Raw genomic sequence first — 22,156 nt, 5'->3', positions numbered from 1 at the left:
TAATAATAAAATAAGTGTTATATTAAGTGAGGTAATATTTATTTAAAAGTAAAAAAATTAGTATAGCACAATATGATGTGAAAAAAAATAAAAAAAATTCGGAAAAAGAAGTCCTTAAAAGCAAGCACAATTTTTATTATTTCGCTGGTGGCCGGGTACCCAAAGGAAGTGGATAATGACAACTTTGCTGACAGGTTGAATCTGGCCCTAATTGCGGTTCAGATTCGTAGGACTTAGGAAAGACCAACTTTGCGTACAAATTTAAAACAGCGTCATTGAACGTGTAAACACGATAATTTTATTTTATTGGAATGCGCGCAATATGTTGTCTGAAATAGTAGGATTGAATTTCGTGGATCTTATTTAAAGGGAAAGCTGTGTTTTTTTTTTTTTTTTTTTTTTTAATATAAGTAGTTTATTTTTAAAAAAATTATAGTTTAGCATCCTTTATACGTGTCAAATGAACAGAGATAAGAAAAAAAATAGTAGAGAAAAATAAAAAATATGATTGATGAAATAGTATATTATATGCTTATTAATTTTTAAACAAAATTTTAGAACGAGAGATTTAATTTGAATAATGAAAAATTTTAAAATTTTAAATAAAAATAATTAAAATTTAAAAAAATTATACCTAAATTAAATTTTACAGACTAAAATACAAGTATATTAATTATTTTTTTGTTATATATGATTTGATGTATTATTAACATTATTGAAATAAATATTAAAATAATACAGTTATGAAAATTTTTCAGTATTCAATTTCGAAACTCAGTTTATTAAGTTTACATAATTTTATGGATAAAAATTAATTAATAAATACAAAATAATGAAACAATTTACAAATATAATATTTATGATATAAATTAAATATGACATATAATTTTAATTTCACAACGTATATTTCATATATGTGAATAATTATTATTAAAACAAAAAATTCACCTGAATAATTGCATATAAAAAAATCATTTAAAAAATAAAAATTGACAAAAAAATGGAAATTGGCTAGAAAATATAATATAAAAGAATAAAAAAAGGTGAAATATATTGGCTAAAAAATTTAAATGGACCAAACATAAAGAAAAATGTTATATAATTAAATAGAAAAAGGGTCAAAAAGGTGAGTTGAAAAGGAAACTTAAATTTTAGTATTTATAATTCAATTTTTCTGATGTTGAATATACAATAATAATTAATAAATAAAAAAATTACTAATGCATTATATTTTTTTAATATCTTATATACCCTAACCACACGTTAAGAAACTGTATATTAATTTATTTGAAGGTAATTAATATAATTTATTTCATGTGATTAAAAAATATATCTAATAGTTTCAAATAAAAAAATGTTTTTATATAATAAATTTAATCCTTCTTTTTAACGGTAGAATAAATCAGATAAGTGGATCTTACTAATTGGTGTTCTTAGATAATTAATTAATAAATTAGAGAAAGTGTATTAAAAATATTTGCAAACAATTTCTTTTTACTATTAATTTCTCCGTCACTATCCTAATGGTATGTGTTAGTATTTTTCATTAAATACATTTTTTAAATAAATTTAAACAATTTTTTATATTACTAAAATTTCTAAATCTTTTAACATCAATTAAAACAATCTTTTGATTAATATTTAACACGAATTAACGATTTTTTTTTTTTCTAAATCTTGTTTTTTGTTTGCGAATAATTTTTAACCCCATTCTTGCATTTAATTTTCAGATATTTAGGAGTTAGTTGTTCCCGGGAGCAATATACTAGTCTTTTGTTAAAAAACTTCTGACCGGAGCATCATTATATTATCCTTATCATATAAGAAACGCACAAAAGGAAGGTTGAGATTGCTGAGAGTTTGGGAGAAGAGCGAAAGAAAAATGGCGTCTTGGAATTCAGTTCCTTTGAACGTAACCTACGAATTTCTGGGTTGGTTCGCTTTCGTTTCTTGGTCCGTCAGTTTCTACCCTCAAGTCATCTTGAATTTTCGCAGGAAGAGGTTCCACCTTCCTTTTCTCTCATCTCATCATCTTCTTCCTCTTTTATTCTCTCTCTATTGTGTTTCATTTTCAATATTTTTATTTTATTTTTTAATTTAGTGTGGTTGGGCTCAACTTCGACTTCGTGCTGTTGAATCTGACCAAGCACAGTTCCTATCTCATATACAACGCTTTTCTCTACTTCAGCTCTGCTATTCAGAAGCAATACTTCGACAAATACGGTTACGAAGAGGTTCCTTCTCAAACTAACTTGGAATCACTGCTCAATTAAGTCAAAACGATGCTAAACTTTTTATGTTATGCTATGCCATCATGTTGAAAGGGAAATCCAAATTTTTGCGTTTGTATATATACATTACCCAGTAAAAATACTCTTTTTATGTAAGAATTTAAAGAATAAATCTTAGCCATTGAATCATTCTATTGATGGTCAAGATTGATGATTGACATTTTAAAAAGTCACGTGACTTTCAAAATTGATCATGTGACTGATAAATATAATTGGTTCATACTAAGAAAACAAATAAATACTTCTCTTCATGGAACAGATAAATATAATGAGTCTCCCTCTTTTTTTTTTTTTTTTTTCTTATAATTTCTGTGCAGAATAGGGAATTTGGAATTTCTGAGTGGTAAGTAATGTATGAATATAATTATGAACATTTGCAGTTTCCTAATGTAGTTTTAATTTCATCTATTTCAGATGATACCTGTGGCAGCAAATGATGTTGCTTTCTCGATCCATGCTGTTCTGCTGACGGCAATTACATTGTTTCAGATTGCAATCTATGAAGTGAGAATGATATGTCTTCTCGTGGAGATTGTTGTTTTTTTTGTTCTATGAACTGAATTATCAATTTTGTTGAACTTAGTTATTATTTCATTGTAGCGTGGGAGTCAGAAAGTGTCCAAAATTTCTGTTGGAATTGTCTCTGTTGCTTGGCTTACGGCAGCGGTTTGTTTCTTTGTTGCTTTGTCAAATCATTCCTGGCTTTGGCTTCTCTCCATCTTCAAGTATGTATTTTCTGCTTGTGTGGTTAATTGCTTTTATTTCATGCTTTCTGATCTTCAATTTAATTCGACAGAATATATGTATGGATGTGCTTTTAGTCTTGTATCAGATGTAGTTTGTTTTACTGCTGGTTGATTCTTAATCAGTTTGTGGTACCAGTCTATGGAGCTTTCATGTGGTACTTCCCAATTCTTTCTTAAGATCATTTGAATTAATATCTAACTGGCATGCTATTTGCGCAACAGGAGAAAGCTTGTTTCTCATTTTCCAAAAATTTAGGAGATAATGTGCTGGATCACAGCAAATATTTTCTGCTTGTTCTGTATGTAGGGAGTCAGGTGCATGTGACATTGATGCTCTGACTCAAAAATTTAAGTTCTAATATGAGAGCCCTTATTGATCTCATATAGGCCCGCGGCAGAGTATTACCTATCATTTCAGAACTTCCTATTATTTACTATTTTGAGACCTAACTATCTGGTGGATAATTGCATTCTTTCCTATGTTGGGCTTCTTACCACTATGGACCCAGCTTATTGTGTTATTATATTATGTGTAATCAGAAAATATCAGGTTTCCTTATTCTGCGGATGTGATTTAGTTTTCTTCTAACTTTTTGTTTAAATTGATTCTGTTGCAGCTCAATTCAAGTAGTTATGACTATTGTAAAGTATATTCCTCAGGTTAGAATTTTTTTTAAATATAATCATGGCTTCTTTTTCTCTGTAGATGATTATTGACATACCATTATTTTAAACTAAGATTTCTCCGAAGAAATTATTTTATTGTTCAGTGCTCCTAAATGCTGATGGAACTATTTCCGTGTTTTCTTAAGTCCATAAATTCATTACTATTTAAACTTAAGACCTTTCTTCTGAGAGAAAAAAACTAATTATTAAATATAGAAACATATAAGTCAGATGGAATGAGCAAAAGTGGGAACTCAATTCTTTCTCTCCATTCACTGTATCCTCTAATAGTTTGAAGTATTCCTAAAGTAGCATTGGTTGAAGTACCATTTTTCTATCATTGACACTGTGCTAGTGATATAAAATTTTTGTCTTCAAACATATATATACCAGGCAACTGCTTTGCGAATGTGAGCTATAATACTATCCTAGTCCATTACATTACAGTTGCAAACATAACTGGTGTACAATAGTAAAATATTCAAACTTAAAATGACTGTTATAAAGTATCTCATTCTTTATGTTAGTTGATGATGTGGGCCTTATTTGTCGTTTTGAGTTTATTTTACCAATAGCAAAGAGAATTGTACGTTGTTTTTTCTAATTTGTCGATGGACTAGACTTATTTCGCATCTTCTTGCTGTCCATTTAATCACTTGTGTGGTGAATGTAGGCAATCATGAACTTCGTAAGAAAAAGTACTGATGGCTTCAGCATTGGTAACATTCTACTTGATTTTTCTGGAGGGATAGCAAACTATGGACAGATGGTTGTGCAATCAATAGATCAAAGTTAGTCATCTACTCATCTCTTTACTGATATTTCTTGCCATTCAATTATATATTTTCACATTAACATATTTTAAATCCCATCTTTCCAGATTCGTGGATCAACTTCTATGGTAATATAGGAAAAGTTTTGCTATCTCTGGTATGGAAAACTCTCAAGGATTATTTTGCTTCATTCTTAGTTATTTCTTACTTTCATTTTCAATATGTTTTACATGCAGTTGTTCTAGTACTGATTCTGGTATTATTTCCATATTATTATTCTTTGGGTTGAGAAAATAATTTTTTTTTTATATAAGAGCTATGCCTTACTACTCAAACCGAATAGACGCATACACTGAGAATCCAATTTGCATTTTGCACAGTTGTGGGATGGAGCATGTTAAATTATATTTGTCTATTTGATACGTTAGTCACCCGTTCTTAAGGCTGTTGTGAAATAGTTTTGTTTGGAATACACAACTGCAGGTATCTGTATTCTTTGACATTATATTCATTATTCAACATTATGTTCTGTATCGTGGTCAAAAATCCTCCAAAGCGGTAAATACTACAGAACATGAAGATCAAATCAGAGAGCACCTTGTCAGACCTTCTGATCAATTACCACAAGAGAATGTGTAAGATAGGAACTTCATAATGTATGTTGAACTTCCCATTGATTGATATTATTATCAAGATCAAATTAGGATGTTTTTCTTATCCTATACATCAGGAGCACCATTTTGGTTGGAGCTTCAATAAACTTCGTTGTATAAGTTTTAAGAATTATAGTGGTACATTCTTTATACTAATTTGTATCAGAACTTTATATATGATCAAAATGACTATCATTCTATTATCAAGCTACTGAATTCCCTACTAGGTGGCTGTCGCAAGAGATCAGATTAAAACAGAGATGTACCAAGTATAAAGCTGTTTGAAATTTTCCACTATATTCCTCTGCTAGTGCGCGTTGAATCAAAGGCAACCTCTATTTTATGGTACATGCCCCCACTTAAATCGAACGTTTTCTGCAGAAGTATGTGCAAATTTGTTACCTGGACTTTCTGGCAAGGAAAAATACATGACTTGCATTTTTAATTTTTGACCATTTTTTAAATAATATACATATTAAGAAAGAAGAAAATATATTGTTTAAATTTAAAAAAAAAATGATTTTGACCATATTAAGAAACAATATAAATAAAAGTAAAATTAATAATATTATTATTATATATATATATATATATATATCGTGATTGTTTAGAATGTATTAAATATTGTTTTTTTTTTTTTACCGTTAATTTAGTAAAAACAGGTCGTTGGTCAATTTGAAACTGTAGTGAATTACACATCTAAATTGATAAAAGTAATATTAATTCCAATGGAGCAGGATAGTAAATAAAAACTATTACTATTAAATATATGAATGTGTAAAAAGCAAAAAAGGATCACCGAAAGATTAAGCATAAACATGGTCTATACATAATGTAAATCTATGTTTCCATCCGTTATTTAAAATGAGATATAAGGCGAACAGCAATTTAATTGCAATTAACATAGTAGCATAATAAATAACCCATCACACCTAATTTTGGATTAAACTTGCATGTTATATGTTTGTATTGTTTACTTATTAAAGTTAGAGTTTATTTTAATAAAAAAATTGTAGTTAATATTATTACAAACTAGTTATGTGAATATTAATTAAAAATTCATACTAAAATCACTAATGGTGTCAGGCTTGTAATCTATTATTAAGTAATCTATAATATTTTATACTTGTTAAATGTTAATTGAAGAATTTTTGGTATTGAAATAGATTTAGATGGAGTTTGAAATTATTTAAAAAAAAAGTGAACAGTAACATACCATGATATCATCAGTGACGTGACCCTGACGTCACATACGCGTACAGTATGCGTGCACAGTATTTTTAGTATGAATAGTGTCTTAAACAGTGTTTTCAGCGTGAACAGTAAGGCGGTGAACAATGTTTCTAACAGTGAACAGTAAATTTAAAAAAATTTCTATAAAAAGGAGGCTTCACACGAAATTTTCATTTCTTCACTCGTATCCAAGGTTCTCAAAGGTACCAAGGCCATATACCACCATTTTCTCTCATATTAAATCTTCGTAAACTTAGATTTCTCTCCAGATTTGTGATTCTGCATCTATTCTAAGGAATTTGAAGTAAGTTTTGTTGTTTACAATCTCTAAACACTAGCAAGTGCATTAGGAATTGTAGCAAGTGATGAGTAATTTTTAAGATCAGAACATTGATAGTCATATTTTAGTACATCTTTCTCTCCATGTTTTTGGTTTAATTGAGCTTCATTAGTGCATTATTTGGATGTGTTAGTTTAGATTTGTCTTAGTAAGTAATTTAAGATTTAAATTTAAATCTTTCTTAATTCCCGCCATAATTTCTTATTTTGACACAATTTCTTGCAAAGACCATATCTGGAGCTACACTACTCGAAATTGGACAAAATTGGTGTCCCTGGAAAGATAAGACAGAGATCTACAACTTCTCTGTTGGGCGAAAAGCCTGGTTCGAGCATTTTCAGGTCCAAAATTGCGTCACAATGTTGCGGCCCTGCACTGAAATTTTCAGAATTTGATTGTATTGTTGATTTTACTTAGTTAGGTGTTTAGGAAACTCATTAGGGAGTTGGGTCTTAATTAAGCCCAATTATTTTGTCTTTTACTTAGTTAGGTGTTTAGGAAACTCATTAGGGAGTTGGGCCTTAATTAAGTCCAATTATTTTATCTTTAAATAGAGGTTATGACTCCATGTACGAATCCTTGTTTTTCTTTTCCCACAATTTTTCAGAATTCAAAAAGTCTTTATTTTAAATTCTTTCCTTTATTTTTGTCTCTCTACCTTCCATCTTTTCATATTTTCTGGTTTTGGCCGAAGCAAGCATGATCATGAAGCAAGGCTAATCCATCAATCGGTTCAAGGTTTCAAGAACAACATTGCATTTGAGTTTCGGGTTAGGTTCTATCGAATTCTCGCTCCTCCTCCTCTTTTCTGATTAGGATAATTACGTTTTTCATGATATTGATTTTTCGTTTGCATTCTAAATAGAGAATGAGAATTTCAGATTTGAAATAAATGAATTCATCTAATTCAATAAATTAATTGTTCTGAATTTCGTTAGAGCATTGGATTTGCGATTGCAGTTCTTGTTTTGATGGAATTCATAATCTAGATTTAGATTTTGGGTTATTAATGTCATATTGAATTAATGTTGATTGGAAATTTGTTGGAATTGTATTCGTGTAACAATGAGAATTGCGTTGTAGTTATTGAGATCTTGATTTGGTTGAATTTCATATTTCGTTTCGTTATAATTATTCTTTATTCTTTTCTTTTCTGCTGTTTACAATTTAATTCAAAACAATCCTTCCTTAAGCTAATATGAAATTACATGATGGAACCAGAAACATAATGTATCTTATGTCCTTGTGAGATGACCTAGGTTTACTCCTTCTATTGCAAAATTTTTAAGAAAATCTAGTTTGTTTGATACCATTGCGACGTGGTTATCAAACATCATCTCCACAGGGAATTAGGAAATCAATTATCACTTCACAGAACTATAACCATTTGAGCCATACGAAATTGGAAGATTTATAACATTCAGAAATCAAGAACAGGAATAATCAAAAGGTAAGAAACTTGTAGTAAAAATAGAGTATGAAAGTTGTGATTAGAATTGAATGAAGGATAGTTAGGAATTTATTTCACAAGAATGCCAATATCAATTCAATTATGCTTCTGAACATTCAAGCAATTGGTTAATTGACAATCAGTTTCTCTTATTAATAGCCAAAGTTTAATCCCTTAAATCATTGACCCTAACAAGCAACTAAACCACCCTAATCCCTTAGGCGAAGTTCAATTTCAAGTTGCATTAAGACTTTAGAACCGTAGGATTGTAGAATTAGGTTCCCTTATCCCTAAGAAATCCCTAATTCTGGTTGTTAGTTCAGATTTCATTGGCAAATGTTCCTCTTTGATTAATCATACGAATTTCCATTCAAAGATTACAATAACAACAGCATTAACAACTCAATTAATCCAAGAACTCAAATTTCAGAAGCAAAAGTCGAATCAATACATCAATTCAAGATCCATAAACTCCTAACTACAAAGAATTAAGCAAACATTGTAACAGAGAAAGAGAAAGAAGGAGAAGAAGAGAAGAATTGCAGAGAAGTCATCTCCATGAGCTCCAATCGAATGCCTCTTCTTGGAACTTCAAAATTCGACCCCAATCCTCTCTCTCACTTAACGAGAATTTAACAGAAAAAATGGAAAATGAACAAAAGACCTTGAGTTCTGAGCTAACAGGTATTTATAGAAATCCCGATTTTGTGCGTTGTCACTCTTGCTGATAAGAATGGCCACACAGAAGCTCATGTAGTTTCTGGAAACTGGAACTATCACTTTCACTGCTAAGAGTTGAAACGCAGGAGGTCGAGTGGTTGCGCGTGATCACTTTCGAGAGCCAGAGTGACCACGTACAACTTGCCTTGATACACTCCTCTCTGGAACATCCACTTTCGCTGATAAAAGTGGTAACACAGAGCTTGCTGAAATTTTGCTTCCTCTGTAACACTCACTTTCGCCAGCAAGAGTGTTAACACAGAGCTTGTTTTTCTGAGTAACCCTCTGGAACACTCACTTTCGTTGGTAAGAGTGACCACGCCCAGACTCTCTTTCTCTTTTAAGCTCTGGAACGATCACTTTTACTGGTAAAAGTGTTAACGCCCAATGTGTATTCTTCTTTGATGTCTGGAGTGATCACTTTCACTGACAATAGTGATCACGCCCAGCTTGCATTCCATTGTTCCTGTGTTTTGGAGTCCATAATTGCTATTCTTCCTCTTCCTTTCCCTTGATCTTCCATTTCCATGACTTTTGCTCAAATTATTCCTACAAAAACAAGATTAATTTTTTAAGATCTAAGCATAAATTTCACAAATGCTAAATAACTACATATTAAAAGAAAACTTTCAATCAGTCTATTTTTCTGAATTTTTCTGCTTTTCTTATATATTTTCCTTATCAAATGGGTTAGAAATACACTAAAATATTAGTAAAAATATGGATTCATCACTACCCCAAACTTGAATTTTTGCTTGTCCTCAAGAAAATCAAACTAAACCAAGGGTAATTCCTCCATTTTTCAAAATCAATTCACAAACTGCTTATTTCAGATTTTTCAACTTCCAATTTTGTGTTTTCTGCCAAATTTTCAATCAAATTGTTCATCCGAATACTCATCATGATCTTCATACTGCATAATCATCATTGAGTAAGAATTGTTATCTAAGTTCATATATTTCATCAAAATTCATGTGAGCACAATTAATAAACATAATCACAGCTCACTTGGAAGTGTTTCCCTCATCACTCAACAATATTTAGGTACTGTTTTCTCTCTAAATCATCAATTTAACTACACTCTACCATATGTTTGCCCATATTCTCAATTTTCTTTGCTTAATATAGTCAATCACACATCCAGAGAACTTTTTTAGGTTATAACAAGGCTAAGGTTAAGGTAGGTATTGAACAACATGGAAAACAATACATTCAATTTCAAAAGATCAAAGGGATTTTGAGTGAATGATTTTAAAACTAGCCTGGACTTGCATTATTTCTCATTATTTCTCTTAATTATGCAGCACACAGATTCTTTGTGCAGCAAGATTCCAATTTTTCTTCTTTCTTTCTTGCTTCCATTCACTATTTCCTTTTCCTGCAGCACTTTGCTGCATATTGCTATTTTCATCATCTTTGCTGCATATTTTTCATTTTTCTGCAGCTTTTTGCTATTTCTTTCTATCTTTGTGAACTCAAAACTTAGATAGCTTGCTATTCCCCACCCCAAACTTAGAACATTGCTTGTCCTTAAGCAATTAAAATATGGATGCCACCCCAAACTTAGTTTTAAAAGTCATTCTTGATTAAACTCACTATGCCTCTTTTCATTTGAATGGTAAAATTGGTTTTTTCAGCAAGGCTTACAATGAGGTATTAAGCTCAAAGGGGTGAACTAAGACAATCAAGCACAAAGGAGGTCATTTAGGCTAATTAGGCATATTCAAACAAGGCCTCCATCATATATGTGAAAACTGTAAATTGCATATTTAATCAAGAAACAAGTCAAGTTCTAGAGGGTGCAGCAAAATATGATTAATCACACATGCAAGAAAAATATGCAGCTCAAGTCTCACTAGGGGTTTATAAGTGAACATGCTAATCAATGAACTCATAATTCACTTTTTTAGAATTATATGTACCTAGTGGCAAGACTGCCTCATTTTGAAAATACAAGTGTGATCTCATTTTGAGAATGGGAAAAACAACTTAAAAAGAAAATTCAAACAAAATTCACAAAATTATCAATTAAACTTCATTTGATTCACAAAAAATAGTTTAATAGCTATTCTAGTATTTTGGTGTTTTTTAGAAACAATTCAGTGTGATGTGAAGCCAACACATGAACAAGAGGTAGAGAATGAAACCCCCTTTTTCATGGCAACTTGTGCAAGTGTGAGCATCCATTGTGTATGAGTGATGTGTGATTGTGACATTTTCTGCACAAAACACCAAAAATTTATCAATTAGCAAGTAAAAAGGCAATTAATTAGAAAGCTAACAGATATTCAAAACAGAGATGTGAAAATTAAACCAAAATGTACCAAATTGTAATTACAACCCCAAAAAGATTTGAAACTTAATTACAGAAATTTACAAAATTCCTAATGACAGAAAATAAATTCCTAAACTATTCATCTGCTGCATCCTCAGCATCTAAAGATTCTTCTTCCCTTTCTTCCTCATCTTCCTCCTCCACTACTTCTTCAGCTGGCTGTGGAAAATGGGTTTTGTAAATTGGCAGATCTTTAAACACAAAAGAGCGAAGGCATTGGGCATTTTCTGCCAATTCAGGAGTGTGGTACATTTCCTCTTTGGTCATTCCTATTTTCTGACCAATATTCAACATGATACACTCCAACAACATAACTCCAGCTTTAACACTACTGTGGAGTTCAGTTTGCCTCTCAGCTAGCTGGTTCTGCCTTTCACCCATGAGCTTCAAGGAGTCCTTCAACATCATAGGCTTCTCCTTTCTGTATTGAGAAGGAATGGGAGGTGCTGATGTGCAAGATGTGGTGGCATATATCTCTTTCACCAATCCTTTCTTGATATTCTCCAACTTCCACCCCTACATCTTCACAGAGTAGTGTGATTATCGAGGGAAAAGCCAGTGAATCCCTCTTTGTCTTCAGGATATTCAAGATGCACTTGCTGATAATTTCCCCTACATCTATGTACATGTCTGTGACTATGGCAAAAAGTAACTCAGCCCTCTTCATTGCCAATGTTGAGCTGTGTTTTACTGGCATGAAGGAATTCAGTATAAACATGCTCCACACTTTGGCAAAAGGCACCAAGTTTTTAGTGACTATGCACTTGGGCTTCTTAGCCTGGTTCAGCTTCCAGGTTGTTCCTAGCCTTCCAATCTTTTCCAGAATCTGCACATAGTCAATGTCAAGACTATTCTTGAATGCATTGAATTCTAGTTGTGCAGGCTGCTGTGCAGAATTTATGTTCAACACTCTATTTATGTTTGCAGGAGTGAAGTCCACTCTCATCCCCTTTACCATTGTGTTAAACTTAGGGAATTTGTCTCCTTTGAACCTCACAACATTGGTATAAAACTCCTCGGTTATTTCCCTCCAACCCATTCCAGCTAAGGAACAAAAGGATTCACAATCCCTCTTTTGAATTTCTTCCTTGTATTCTAGGTAATTGTCCCCAGCTATTTCAAAAGCTCTGTTTGGGACAATCTTTCTCCTTAGAATATTTGCCTTGAAGAAATTCTCATGGACAATACTTCTAAACCTTGGATCACATACTTCAATTGGTGAGGAAGCTGAGGCACCATTTGTCTGGCCTTCTTTGATTTAGGAGTGTTTCTAGTGGATCCAACTTGGATGTTTCAGTTGGATCTCCTCTTTGGAGTGTTGCTAGAAGATCCAGCCTGAGTCTTCCTGGAGGAGCCAACTAGTGTGTTTAAAGAGGTTTTGGCCATTTTTCAGTTTTTACAATGAATAACCAATTGGATATTTTTAATATTTTGGCAATGCTTAGAGGTGAAAGTATAACTTGCAGCTATAATTTTAATAGGTTATCATGCAATTTGTTGTCAGGTATTTTAATATGCAGATGCACAATATTGAGTAACCATAGTTAAAGATATTTCAAAATGATATCCCTAATATATTCAGAGTGCATACTTTCAGGGAGTATCAAGTACACGCAGAAGAATTATTACAGGTTATCAATTTATTTTTCAACAAACTTTGTAATTTCAGTATAAAAACTATTTTAGCAGAACAGGGTATGTCAATATTCAGATATAGAAGCACAGATGCACATAATTAATCAACCATATTCAGAGAATTTTTTAAATTGATATCCCTAATTTGTAAGTTCAGAGTGCACACTTTCTTAGAAAAATATGGTAATGCAGAGAGCTAAGTTCAGGTTTAAACTAATTTTCAACACAGTTATGCACTCACTGATTATCAGTAAAGAGTTATTGTATCACATTCATCCAGAACTGGTTTCAGAATCACAAATAATATCAGATAATCATATTCAAATATTTTCAATCCAACACTTACACAGAAGTCTATTTTAGACATATTGGATTCTGTAGAAATTTGGTTCAAATAGTATGCAATGTAGGGTCAACTTTCCTTAAAAGAAATATCATGAATGATAGTGAACACCTATTCAACATTTTGTCCATTCTATTGTTGAATCAAATAATATAAGAACAGTTCCCCTAATACCTATTTCTGAATTTTCCAAAACCTCAATCACAGAACACAATGCATAAGATAATTTCAGACATCAATTTCAACATCTTTCAACCAATACATTTTTATTAAAGTCTTTGTTTTTAGGTCACTAAACTTCTGCTGAAATTTAATCAGAGAGTTGGCACAATGCTGATTCTAATCTCCTAGAAAATTCATATGTAACAGAGAACTTATTCAGAGTGTTGTCCATTCTATTATTGAGTAAAAAATCATCAGAACAATGTCCCATTACCCCCTTTGACATTTTTCCCCAAAACATTAACACATAAAAACCTAGTCCACTTATTTCAGAGAAAGGAGAGTTGTGTACTTGGCGAGAAGGATGCAAAAATGTGGGGGAAAAGCTTGCTGCTGCTAGGTCAACACACAGGAAGATTGAAATCGCAAAGAACGCTCAGAGAGAAGGGGAATTTTTAGGTGCAAAGGTGTGTGCGTGTTCACTTTAGTTTATATTTATAGTCACGCGTGAGCAATTGACAACTTTAAACAAGAAAAGTGAACGTTACAGTATTTAAGATATTCAGCGTGGTTACTTTATTTGATTAGAGTGAGCGTTCCAAAGAGTTAAGTTTTCTGGGTAAAGGACGCGTTATCACTATTGCTGGACAAAGTGATAACACAAGCAATGTTGCAACTTTTTTTCACAAAAAGGAGTAATGCACATAAGAAAACTCATACTTGCTTGTGCGTAGCCACTTTGCCAGGGAAAGTGAGCGTTCCAGAGAGTATGTTTTCCTATCTGCCTCTGCGTGATCACTCTCATCAGTGAGAGTGAGTGTTACAGAGGAGCATGTTTACCTTGATGCCCTCTGTAACACCCAAATACCTATTGAGATCCTATTCTCTGAAAAATATATTTTAAGACTTTCCTAAGATGGTGTGCCCAAATGAACATGAATAAGGGATTATGCACTCGATATTACTGCGAGACTAAACAACAAATTCACAATTTAATTCATAAATAAGTGTACATTATCCTTTAATCCTTCATTCAGATTTGTTCTTCACCAAAACATGTATATTGAATTATGTTTTATTAGTATACTTAGAAATTTTGTTATTGTTCTACATTTCCTCAGATTAATTTCTTTTATGAAAAAAAAAAGAAGGTAAGCGCTCAACATCACATGCTTCGTGGAATAAAAATCTGAAATCATAATGGGAGACATGTAAATAGAAAGAAAATACGATTATATGTATATACGTCTCTAGTTCAAATGGTCCAAGGTAAAACCATCATGAACTGAACCAAAAAGAAAGAAACCCTACAGTTTGGTATTTCAAAAGTAATTAAAAACAGCCTAAAAAAAAAGAAAGTATAAAACTTAAGAGCAGTGTTCATCCATGACAAGGCAAAAATAACCATCTACAAATAAAACTCTGGTGGAAAGGAATCCTCAGTAGGGTCGGATTCCATTCCATCAGAATCAGGTGAATCATTCATGGGCTGAGGGCGAGGAGAGGGTGGTAGGTCATCCGGGTCGCTATCAATCCAACCAATGGTAGGCGGTGGCGATCTCGAGGTGGATAGCGGTGGCGGAGAAGGGTGTCGAGTGGAAGGTCCAGCTTCGTCGGAAGGGGGCGCCTGAATGTTGAGAGGTGCGGGCGCAGGAGCAGGGCTAGAACAGGGGCTAGGTTCGGGGTCAAGGTCAATGATAGTCTTACCTTTATCCACAAAAGTCTTAAGACGTTTGGCAGGAGGTTCTTGAGATGATGGAGAAGAGGGAGGTGTGTGAATGATGATACTCCGTTCTGGTGGTAGGGGCACCGAGATTTCGGTAAAAATGTTGTCCATCCAGTTGGGCTTCCATTCGCCTTCAGTGAGAGGTCTCGTGGACATGGAGACCATTCCCTGGTACATCAAGCGGGGCGTTTCTGGGTCGTAGATCCATCCCTCCTTTCCTCCCGAGTCCTCTCCCTAAATTCTTGCTTAGAGTGGGTCCATCTGCCATGCATTCATGCAACATACAACAACAGCAAGACAAGACGCAACACCAAAACAAAAACAGAACAGAAAGGGTGAGCTCAATACATTCCTTCATCAGAAATCGAATAAGCGAAAAAAATTAGCATAATACCAAAGAACCTACTGACTCATAGTTCAATAATCACATTATCATAACATAATGCTCATCAAACAGTCACAAAACGCAAGTAAAATAAATGAGTTCATCATAACATAATTATAACAAAGGTAATTAAAATGTCACTACTTCTTCCATTCATTTTCAACCTTTTCCCAGTCAAGATGATCGAAGGCCCTCATTCCCTACAAGAAATGGCCTTCCTAGGATCAAAGGTATGTTTGCATCCACCTCTATGTCCAGAATTATAAAATCTGCAGGAAAAATGAACTTGTCAACTTTAACCAATAAATCTTCAACAACTCCATATGGATAAGTGTATGATCTATCAGCTAGCTGTAGTGTGATGTTGGTAGGTTTCACTTCTTATATGCCTAGTGTCTTCATGATAGCTAAAGGCATCAAGTTAATGCTTGCTCCCAAGTCACACAATGCTCTTCCAACAGTGCACTGTCCTATTTCATAAGGAATGCTAAATGATCTTGGATCTTTAAGTTTTTGAGGAAGCTTTCTCTTGAGAATGGAACTACATTCCTCTGTCAAGGGTATGTTAATCTGTAATTTCTTAAAAACATTCAGAAACCTTTCAAATTGTTTCTCCTATTTAGGATTTTGGACCCTTTGAGGATAAGACAATTGTTACACAATTAGAGAACTAACTAGCAAGTGTACTAGGTAGTTGTAACAAGTAATAAAATTTAGAATTCAATATGAGCCCCAAGTATCATCCACAAGGATCTTATTTCAATTACCACTTCACAATTTAACAATTAGTTGAACAAAACAATTCATTGAGAGGTTTATAACATGTAAAAATAAGAAATAAGAACAATAAAAGGTAATGGAATTGCTGTAAAAATAGAATACGAAATTTGTATTAAGAATATTATGTGGAAAATAGTTAGGAATCACTTCACCAGATTTTCAATTGCAATATAATCATGTTCTGAACTCTTGATTTAAAGTCAACAATCATTAGGATCTAGGACCAAATGGTGAAATAATTTATTTAAAACTTCACAGTTAACAGTAAAGACTTGATTTAAAAGAAAGTGGTTCATTGGTTGTCGGTAGGGTAAAAACCAAAAAGGAAAATAAGTTCTTTATTCAATTATCACTCTAAAAGACGTGGACAAAAAGGAATCAAGTGGTTTTTACAAAAGAATGACATGAAAAGAGGTAGAATAATAGGGATCGAAAAGAAAGCATGCAATCTATACAAGAACATAACATGCAATAGCATACGATTTCAAAGATATCATTTTTATTTAGTAAAAAGGCAAGAACAACCAAGAATGATGGGAGTATTTCAACATCAACGACATGCAAGATCATCTCGACCATGATCGAGTTCATGCAAGCCATAAAAATGTGATTTTTACAATCTCTATACACTAGCAAGTGCACTAGGAATTGCAGCAAGTAATGAGTAATTTTTAAAATCAAAATATTGTCTCCACAGGGAATTAGGAAATCAATTATCTTCACAGAACTATAACCATTTGAGCCATGCGAAATTGGAAGATTTGTAACATTCAGAAGTCAAGAACATGAACAATCAAAAGATAAGAAACTTGCAGTAAAAGAGAGTATGAAAGTTGTGATTAGAAATAAATGAAGGATAGTTAGGAATTTATTTCACAAGAATGTCAATATCAATTCAATTATGCCTCTGAACATTCAAGCAATTGGTTAATTTCCAATCACAGCTCTTATTAATAGTCAAAGTTTAATTCCTTAAATCATTGACCTAACAAGCAACTAAACCCCCCTAATCCCTTAGGTGAAGTTCAATTTCAAGTTGCATTAAGACTTAGAACCGTAGGATTGCAGTATTAGGTCTCCTTATCCCTAAGAAATCCCCAATTCTGATTGCTAACTCAGATCAGAGAAGCAAATCCAACTTCCATTGGTAAATATTCCTCTTTGATTAACCATACGAATTTCCATTCATAGAGTGCAATAACAGCAGAATTAAAAATTCAATTAATCCAAGAACTCAAATTTCAAAAGCAAACGTCGAATCAGTACATCAATTCAAGTTCCATAAACTCCTAACTATGAAGAATTAAGCACACATTGCAACAGAGAAAAAGAAAGAAGGAGAAGAAGAGAAGAAATGCAGAGAAGCCATCTCCACGAGCTCCAATCCAGTGCCTCTTCTTGGATCTTCGAAATTCAACCCCAATCCTCTCTCTCTCACTCTCTCAGCGAGAATCTAATAGAAAAATGAAAAATGAACAAAAGACCCCTAGCTCTGAGCTTAAAACAGGTATTTATAGACATCTCGATTTTGATTTTGTGCGTTATCACTCTTGCTGATAAGAGTGGCCACGCAGAAGCTCATGTAGTTTTTGGAAACTGGAACTATCACTTTCGCTAGTAAAAGTTGCAACGCAGGAGGTCGAGTGGTTGCGCGTTATCACTTTCGAGAGCAAGAGTGACCACGCATAACTTGCCTTGATACACTCCTCTCTGGAACACCCACTTTCGCTGGTAAGAGTGGTAACGCAGAGCTTGCTAAAATTTTCCCTTCTCTGGAACACTCACTTTCGCCAGCAAGAGTGTTAACGCAGAGCTTGTTCTTCTGAGTAACTCTCTGGAACACTCACTTTCGCTAGTAAGAGTGACCATGCCCAGACTCCCTTTTTCTTTTAAGCTCTGGAATGACCACTTTCACTGGTAGAAGTGTTAACGCCCAGTGTGTATTCCTCTTTGATGTCTGGAGTGATCACTTTCACTGACAATAGTGATCACGCCCAGCTTGCATTCCATTATTCTTGTGTTTTGGAGTACAGAATTGCTATTCTTCCTCTTCTTTTCCATTGATCTTCCATTTCCATAACTTTTGCTCAGATTATTCCTACAAAAACAAGATTAATTTCTTAAGATCTAAGTAGAAATTTCACAAATGCTAAAATAACTACATATTAAAAGAAAACTTTCAATCATTTTATTTTTCTAAATTTTTCTGCTTTTCTTATATATTTTCCTTATCAAATAGGTTAGAAATACACTAAAATATTAGTAAAAATATGGATTCATCACTACCCCAAAATTGAATTTTTGATTGTCCTGAAGCAAATCAAACTAAATGTTACACAATTGGAGAACTAACTAGCAAGTGTACTAGGTAGTTGTAGCAAGTAATAAAATTTAGAATTCAATATCGTCCACAAGGATCTTATTTCAATTACCACTTCACAATTTAACAATTAGTTGAACAAAACAATTCATTGAGAGGTTTATAACATGTAAAAATAAGAAATAAGAACAATAAAAGGTAATGGAATTGCTGTAAAAACAGAATCAAAATTTGTATTAAGAATATTATGTGGAAAATAGTTAGGAATCACTTCACCAGATTTTCAATTGCAATATAATCATGTTCTGAACTCTTGAGAATTTTAATTGATTGCTAATCAATTTCACTTCTTTAACCAAAGGACAATTCTTTGCCTCATTGATCCTAATACCTAATTAAACCTCCCTAATCCCTTAGGTAAAATTTAATCAAATACTGCATTAAGTTCTGAAAATTATAGGATTACTAGATCATGATACTTATTCCTAAGATCTCAATAACCTAGGCATATCATTCAGATATGAGAAATAAACTCAATTTCCATTGATAAAAATTCCTCTAAATTCAATTGAATGAAGGATTAGTTCACAACTACATTAAGAACAGAATCACATACTCAATTCAATTAAAATCTCAAGATTCAATCCACAATTGCATCACAACATCAAATCTGGATCCATAAATCCCTAATCAAAAAGGTTTAGAACAACGTTAGAATGGAGAAAGGAAAAGTAAGAGAAGAAGAAGACAAGAAGCAGAAGAACATCTTCCAAGACCCAATCTTCACTCTGATTCCTCTAGAAATGAAGCTTAAAAGTCACTCCCAATCTCCCTCTCTGACTTCCCTTGGAAGTGAAAATAGTTACAAAGTGGAAAATAACAAAAATGAATAAAAGTCCCTTTTTCTGAACCTTCAACTTCTATTTATATGGTATTTCCCGCCTTTTGCTTTTCTACATGTTAATCTCTGAGAATTCTAGCATCAAAGGTCTTCTAAAAGCTTCTAAAATTGATTTAAGAACTCCAATCATCCAAAGTTGACACTTAGAAGTGATATTTAAAATACTGTTATTTTTGCGTAGCTACTCTGAGCACTTGAAGTAGGTATGCGCAGACTGCGTAGCTACACTGGGCACTTGAAGTAGCTACGCGCACTGTGCAATTCTGAATTAGCCTTGGGCGTAGCTTCTCTGAACGCTTGAAGTGGCTACGCGCTCTGTGTAGCTACTCTGGGTACTTGAAGTGGCTACGAGCATGTTTGCATAGCTACTCTAAAAACTTGAAGTAGCTACTCTGATGATCTTCATGAATTTTCTTCTTCAAAGTGTTCACTCTATGTACTCAAAGTGATTACACCCTTCATATAACACTTGATTCTTCATCTTTTAAGCTCAATTCCTCTACTTTCTTCACTTTAATCTTCAACTCAAATTCTCAGCTCAAGCTTCTACGCAAGGATTAAGTCACTTTTGAGTTAAATTGTTCAGAATTGGACTAAAATATAAAATTCTAAACTATTTATACAATTATGAATATTAATGCAATTTTTATGATATTTTCAAGTTTACTGAGCACTTTACTACTTATTTCTTGACAAAATCATACTAAAAATTATGGTAAAATGTGGATTTATCATTATGCTTTTGGTCTATTTTGCTCCCTTTTTGCTTAGCAGCTAAGGATCACGTGTGAAACTCGTCTCAAGCCGCTGTAACTCCTTGAATGTCACTCCTAGGACTCAAAGGATGGGTTTCCAACCACTCTCTCTCCTCCTCGCGCTTCTTAGCGCCTAAGGCCCTAAGTTCCAGTTTTGGTCTCTTTTGGTCCCATTTGGCTTAGAGGGTAAAGAACCCACGCGAAACTCATGCAGGCCGCTAAAACTCCTTGAATGTCACTACTAGGACTATAAGGAAGGGTTTCTCACCACTCTCTCCTGTCTTGGCACTTTCTGGCGCCTTTGGACCCAAGTTCCAGTTTTGGTCCCTTTTGGTTAACTTTTGCTTAGCGGCTAAGGAATGCATTTGAAACTTGTAACTCTTTGAATGTCACTCCAAGGACTCAAAGGAAGGTTTTCCCACCACTCTCTCCCCTCATGGTGCTTCTTGGCGCCTGTGGCCCTATGTTCCTATTTTGGTCTCGTTTTGCTTAGTGATCACGAGTGTCAAACTCAAACAAATTATTAAAAACCAAATTGCATAAAAATTATGTAGTAAGAGGTGCAATCCGAGTCATCTCCCAATGATAATAATGTTATACGATTATGAATTTGGATAGGGTTTGATTTATAAAATAACACTAATTAGAATGAAAAATTAACAGGAATTGAAAACTCTAATACAAGAATTTAGAAGATTTATGACCATTCTATCACCGAATTCGAATAAGATACATCAGCCAACAAATTAGTGATTAACATTAAATTTGAATGAAACCTCAATTCAAATTAAGCATTCACATGAAGACCTTCATGCATTTCATTAACACACAATCGCTCAAAGTTCAGAAACCTCTAAAACCTAATTGATTTGTGTTAATTTAATTCACCAATGCCATTAATCTTAGATCTCAAACCTGAAAATCTAATTCACATTCCTTCAAAAATTAATTACATACATCAACTGAATAATATGTAATCAAACAAATACACAATTATCAATCCAAATGAATAACTTCAATTAAAAAATCTAATTAGCAAAAGGAAAACGAAGGAAGAGATTAAACCAGATTTGTTGTTGAATGAATTGCGAAACCGATCCTCAAGAATGTCTCAGCCCTTTTTCAATCCTTGGATTAGATGAAAGTCTAAGCCTCCTTTAATGGAGGAAAATGAAAGGTAAAAACGTGAGAGAAAAGAAGAGACAAAAACCCTAAAACTTGTATTATTCCTCCCGAAAAACAACCAACCGTTTTACAACCTGCTGCCCTAATTTAAATACAACCTTTTTAAGGGTCAAAACATAAAAACTAAGTAATAATTATTCAATTACATTAATCCTCTACTCAATAGCTGTTCTAGAATCCTTATTTGTTCAAGTTTGAATTTTGGAGGGAAAGTTATGCTTGTAATTGCTGCTCAGTATCTATGCTGAATCTGAGAAGATATTGTCTGGTATTTTTGGCCATGAAGATCTATCTGTTTCAATTTCTGATATGAAGAAAAATTGTAGCCCTGGATGTTAGCTTCAAAATGGAACTAGAATGGGCTTAAATGAACATCTATGGACTGAGATATGGCCTAAATACTGCACCAAGGTTAGAAACTACAAGTGCATATTTCTGACTTTTTCCAGGCCCAATTTCAACATCTTATCATCAGAATTGGTTTCTGACCTCCCATAAGAATTGTGTGTCTTTCTCTCAGCTTTCCTACAAATCAAGAATCATAATGAAATAAGCTCTACAACTCAAGATATGGCCGAGAAACCAAAACAGTGTAAGAATTTGCCTTATGCTAGAAAAATTAAATAAAACCCAAATAAAATTCAAAAATCATAAAATGATCCAATTCAAACCAATTAGGCACAAAAGAGGATTAATGGACTAGGAATGAGAGGAAATAAGATTGTAAAAATTCCAATTGATCACTTAAAGACTAAGG

At 33.1% G+C, this 22,156-nt stretch overlaps 2 protein-coding genes across 4 annotated transcripts; one reads left to right on the top strand and one right to left on the bottom strand.

The window, feature by feature from the left end:
• Positions 1 to 1,762: 1,762 nt before the first annotated feature.
• Positions 1,763 to 5,424, top strand: LOC113862757 (cystinosin homolog). 3 transcript variants are annotated; one of them, XM_027495931.1, is made up of 8 exons: positions 1,763 to 2,001; positions 2,102 to 2,234; positions 2,706 to 2,795; positions 2,892 to 3,016; positions 3,655 to 3,697; positions 4,377 to 4,494; positions 4,584 to 4,633; positions 4,960 to 5,424. In XM_027495931.1, the coding sequence occupies exons 1-8, from the start codon at positions 1,883 to 1,885 to the stop codon at positions 5,113 to 5,115; spliced, it is 834 nt and encodes a 277-aa protein (XP_027351732.1). In that variant the 5' UTR covers positions 1,763 to 1,882; the 3' UTR covers positions 5,116 to 5,424. The 3 variants fall into 3 exon arrangements, with proteins under 3 accessions (XP_027351732.1, XP_027351733.1, XP_027351734.1); XM_027495932.1 differs by having other exon boundaries at positions 1,791 to 2,001; positions 2,189 to 2,234; positions 4,960 to 5,331; XM_027495933.1 differs by having other exon boundaries at positions 1,791 to 2,001; positions 5,033 to 5,327.
• A 9,331-nt stretch (positions 5,425 to 14,755) lies between these two features.
• On the bottom strand, positions 14,756 to 15,238 carry LOC113862332 (extensin-like). Its single transcript, XM_027495420.1, has one exon. It carries the CDS (start codon positions 15,236 to 15,238, stop codon positions 14,756 to 14,758), a length of 483 nt encoding a protein of 160 aa, XP_027351221.1.
• Positions 15,239 to 22,156: the final 6,918 nt, after the last annotated feature.

This window comes from Abrus precatorius, unplaced genomic scaffold (assembly GCF_003935025.1).
Source record: "Abrus precatorius isolate BTA unplaced genomic scaffold, Abrus_2018 Scaffold3, whole genome shotgun sequence".
Classification (NCBI taxonomy): domain Eukaryota; kingdom Viridiplantae; phylum Streptophyta; class Magnoliopsida; order Fabales; family Fabaceae; genus Abrus; species Abrus precatorius.
Note: the sequence above shows the minus strand (reverse complement) of the source record. Positions and strands in the feature narration are given on the sequence as shown.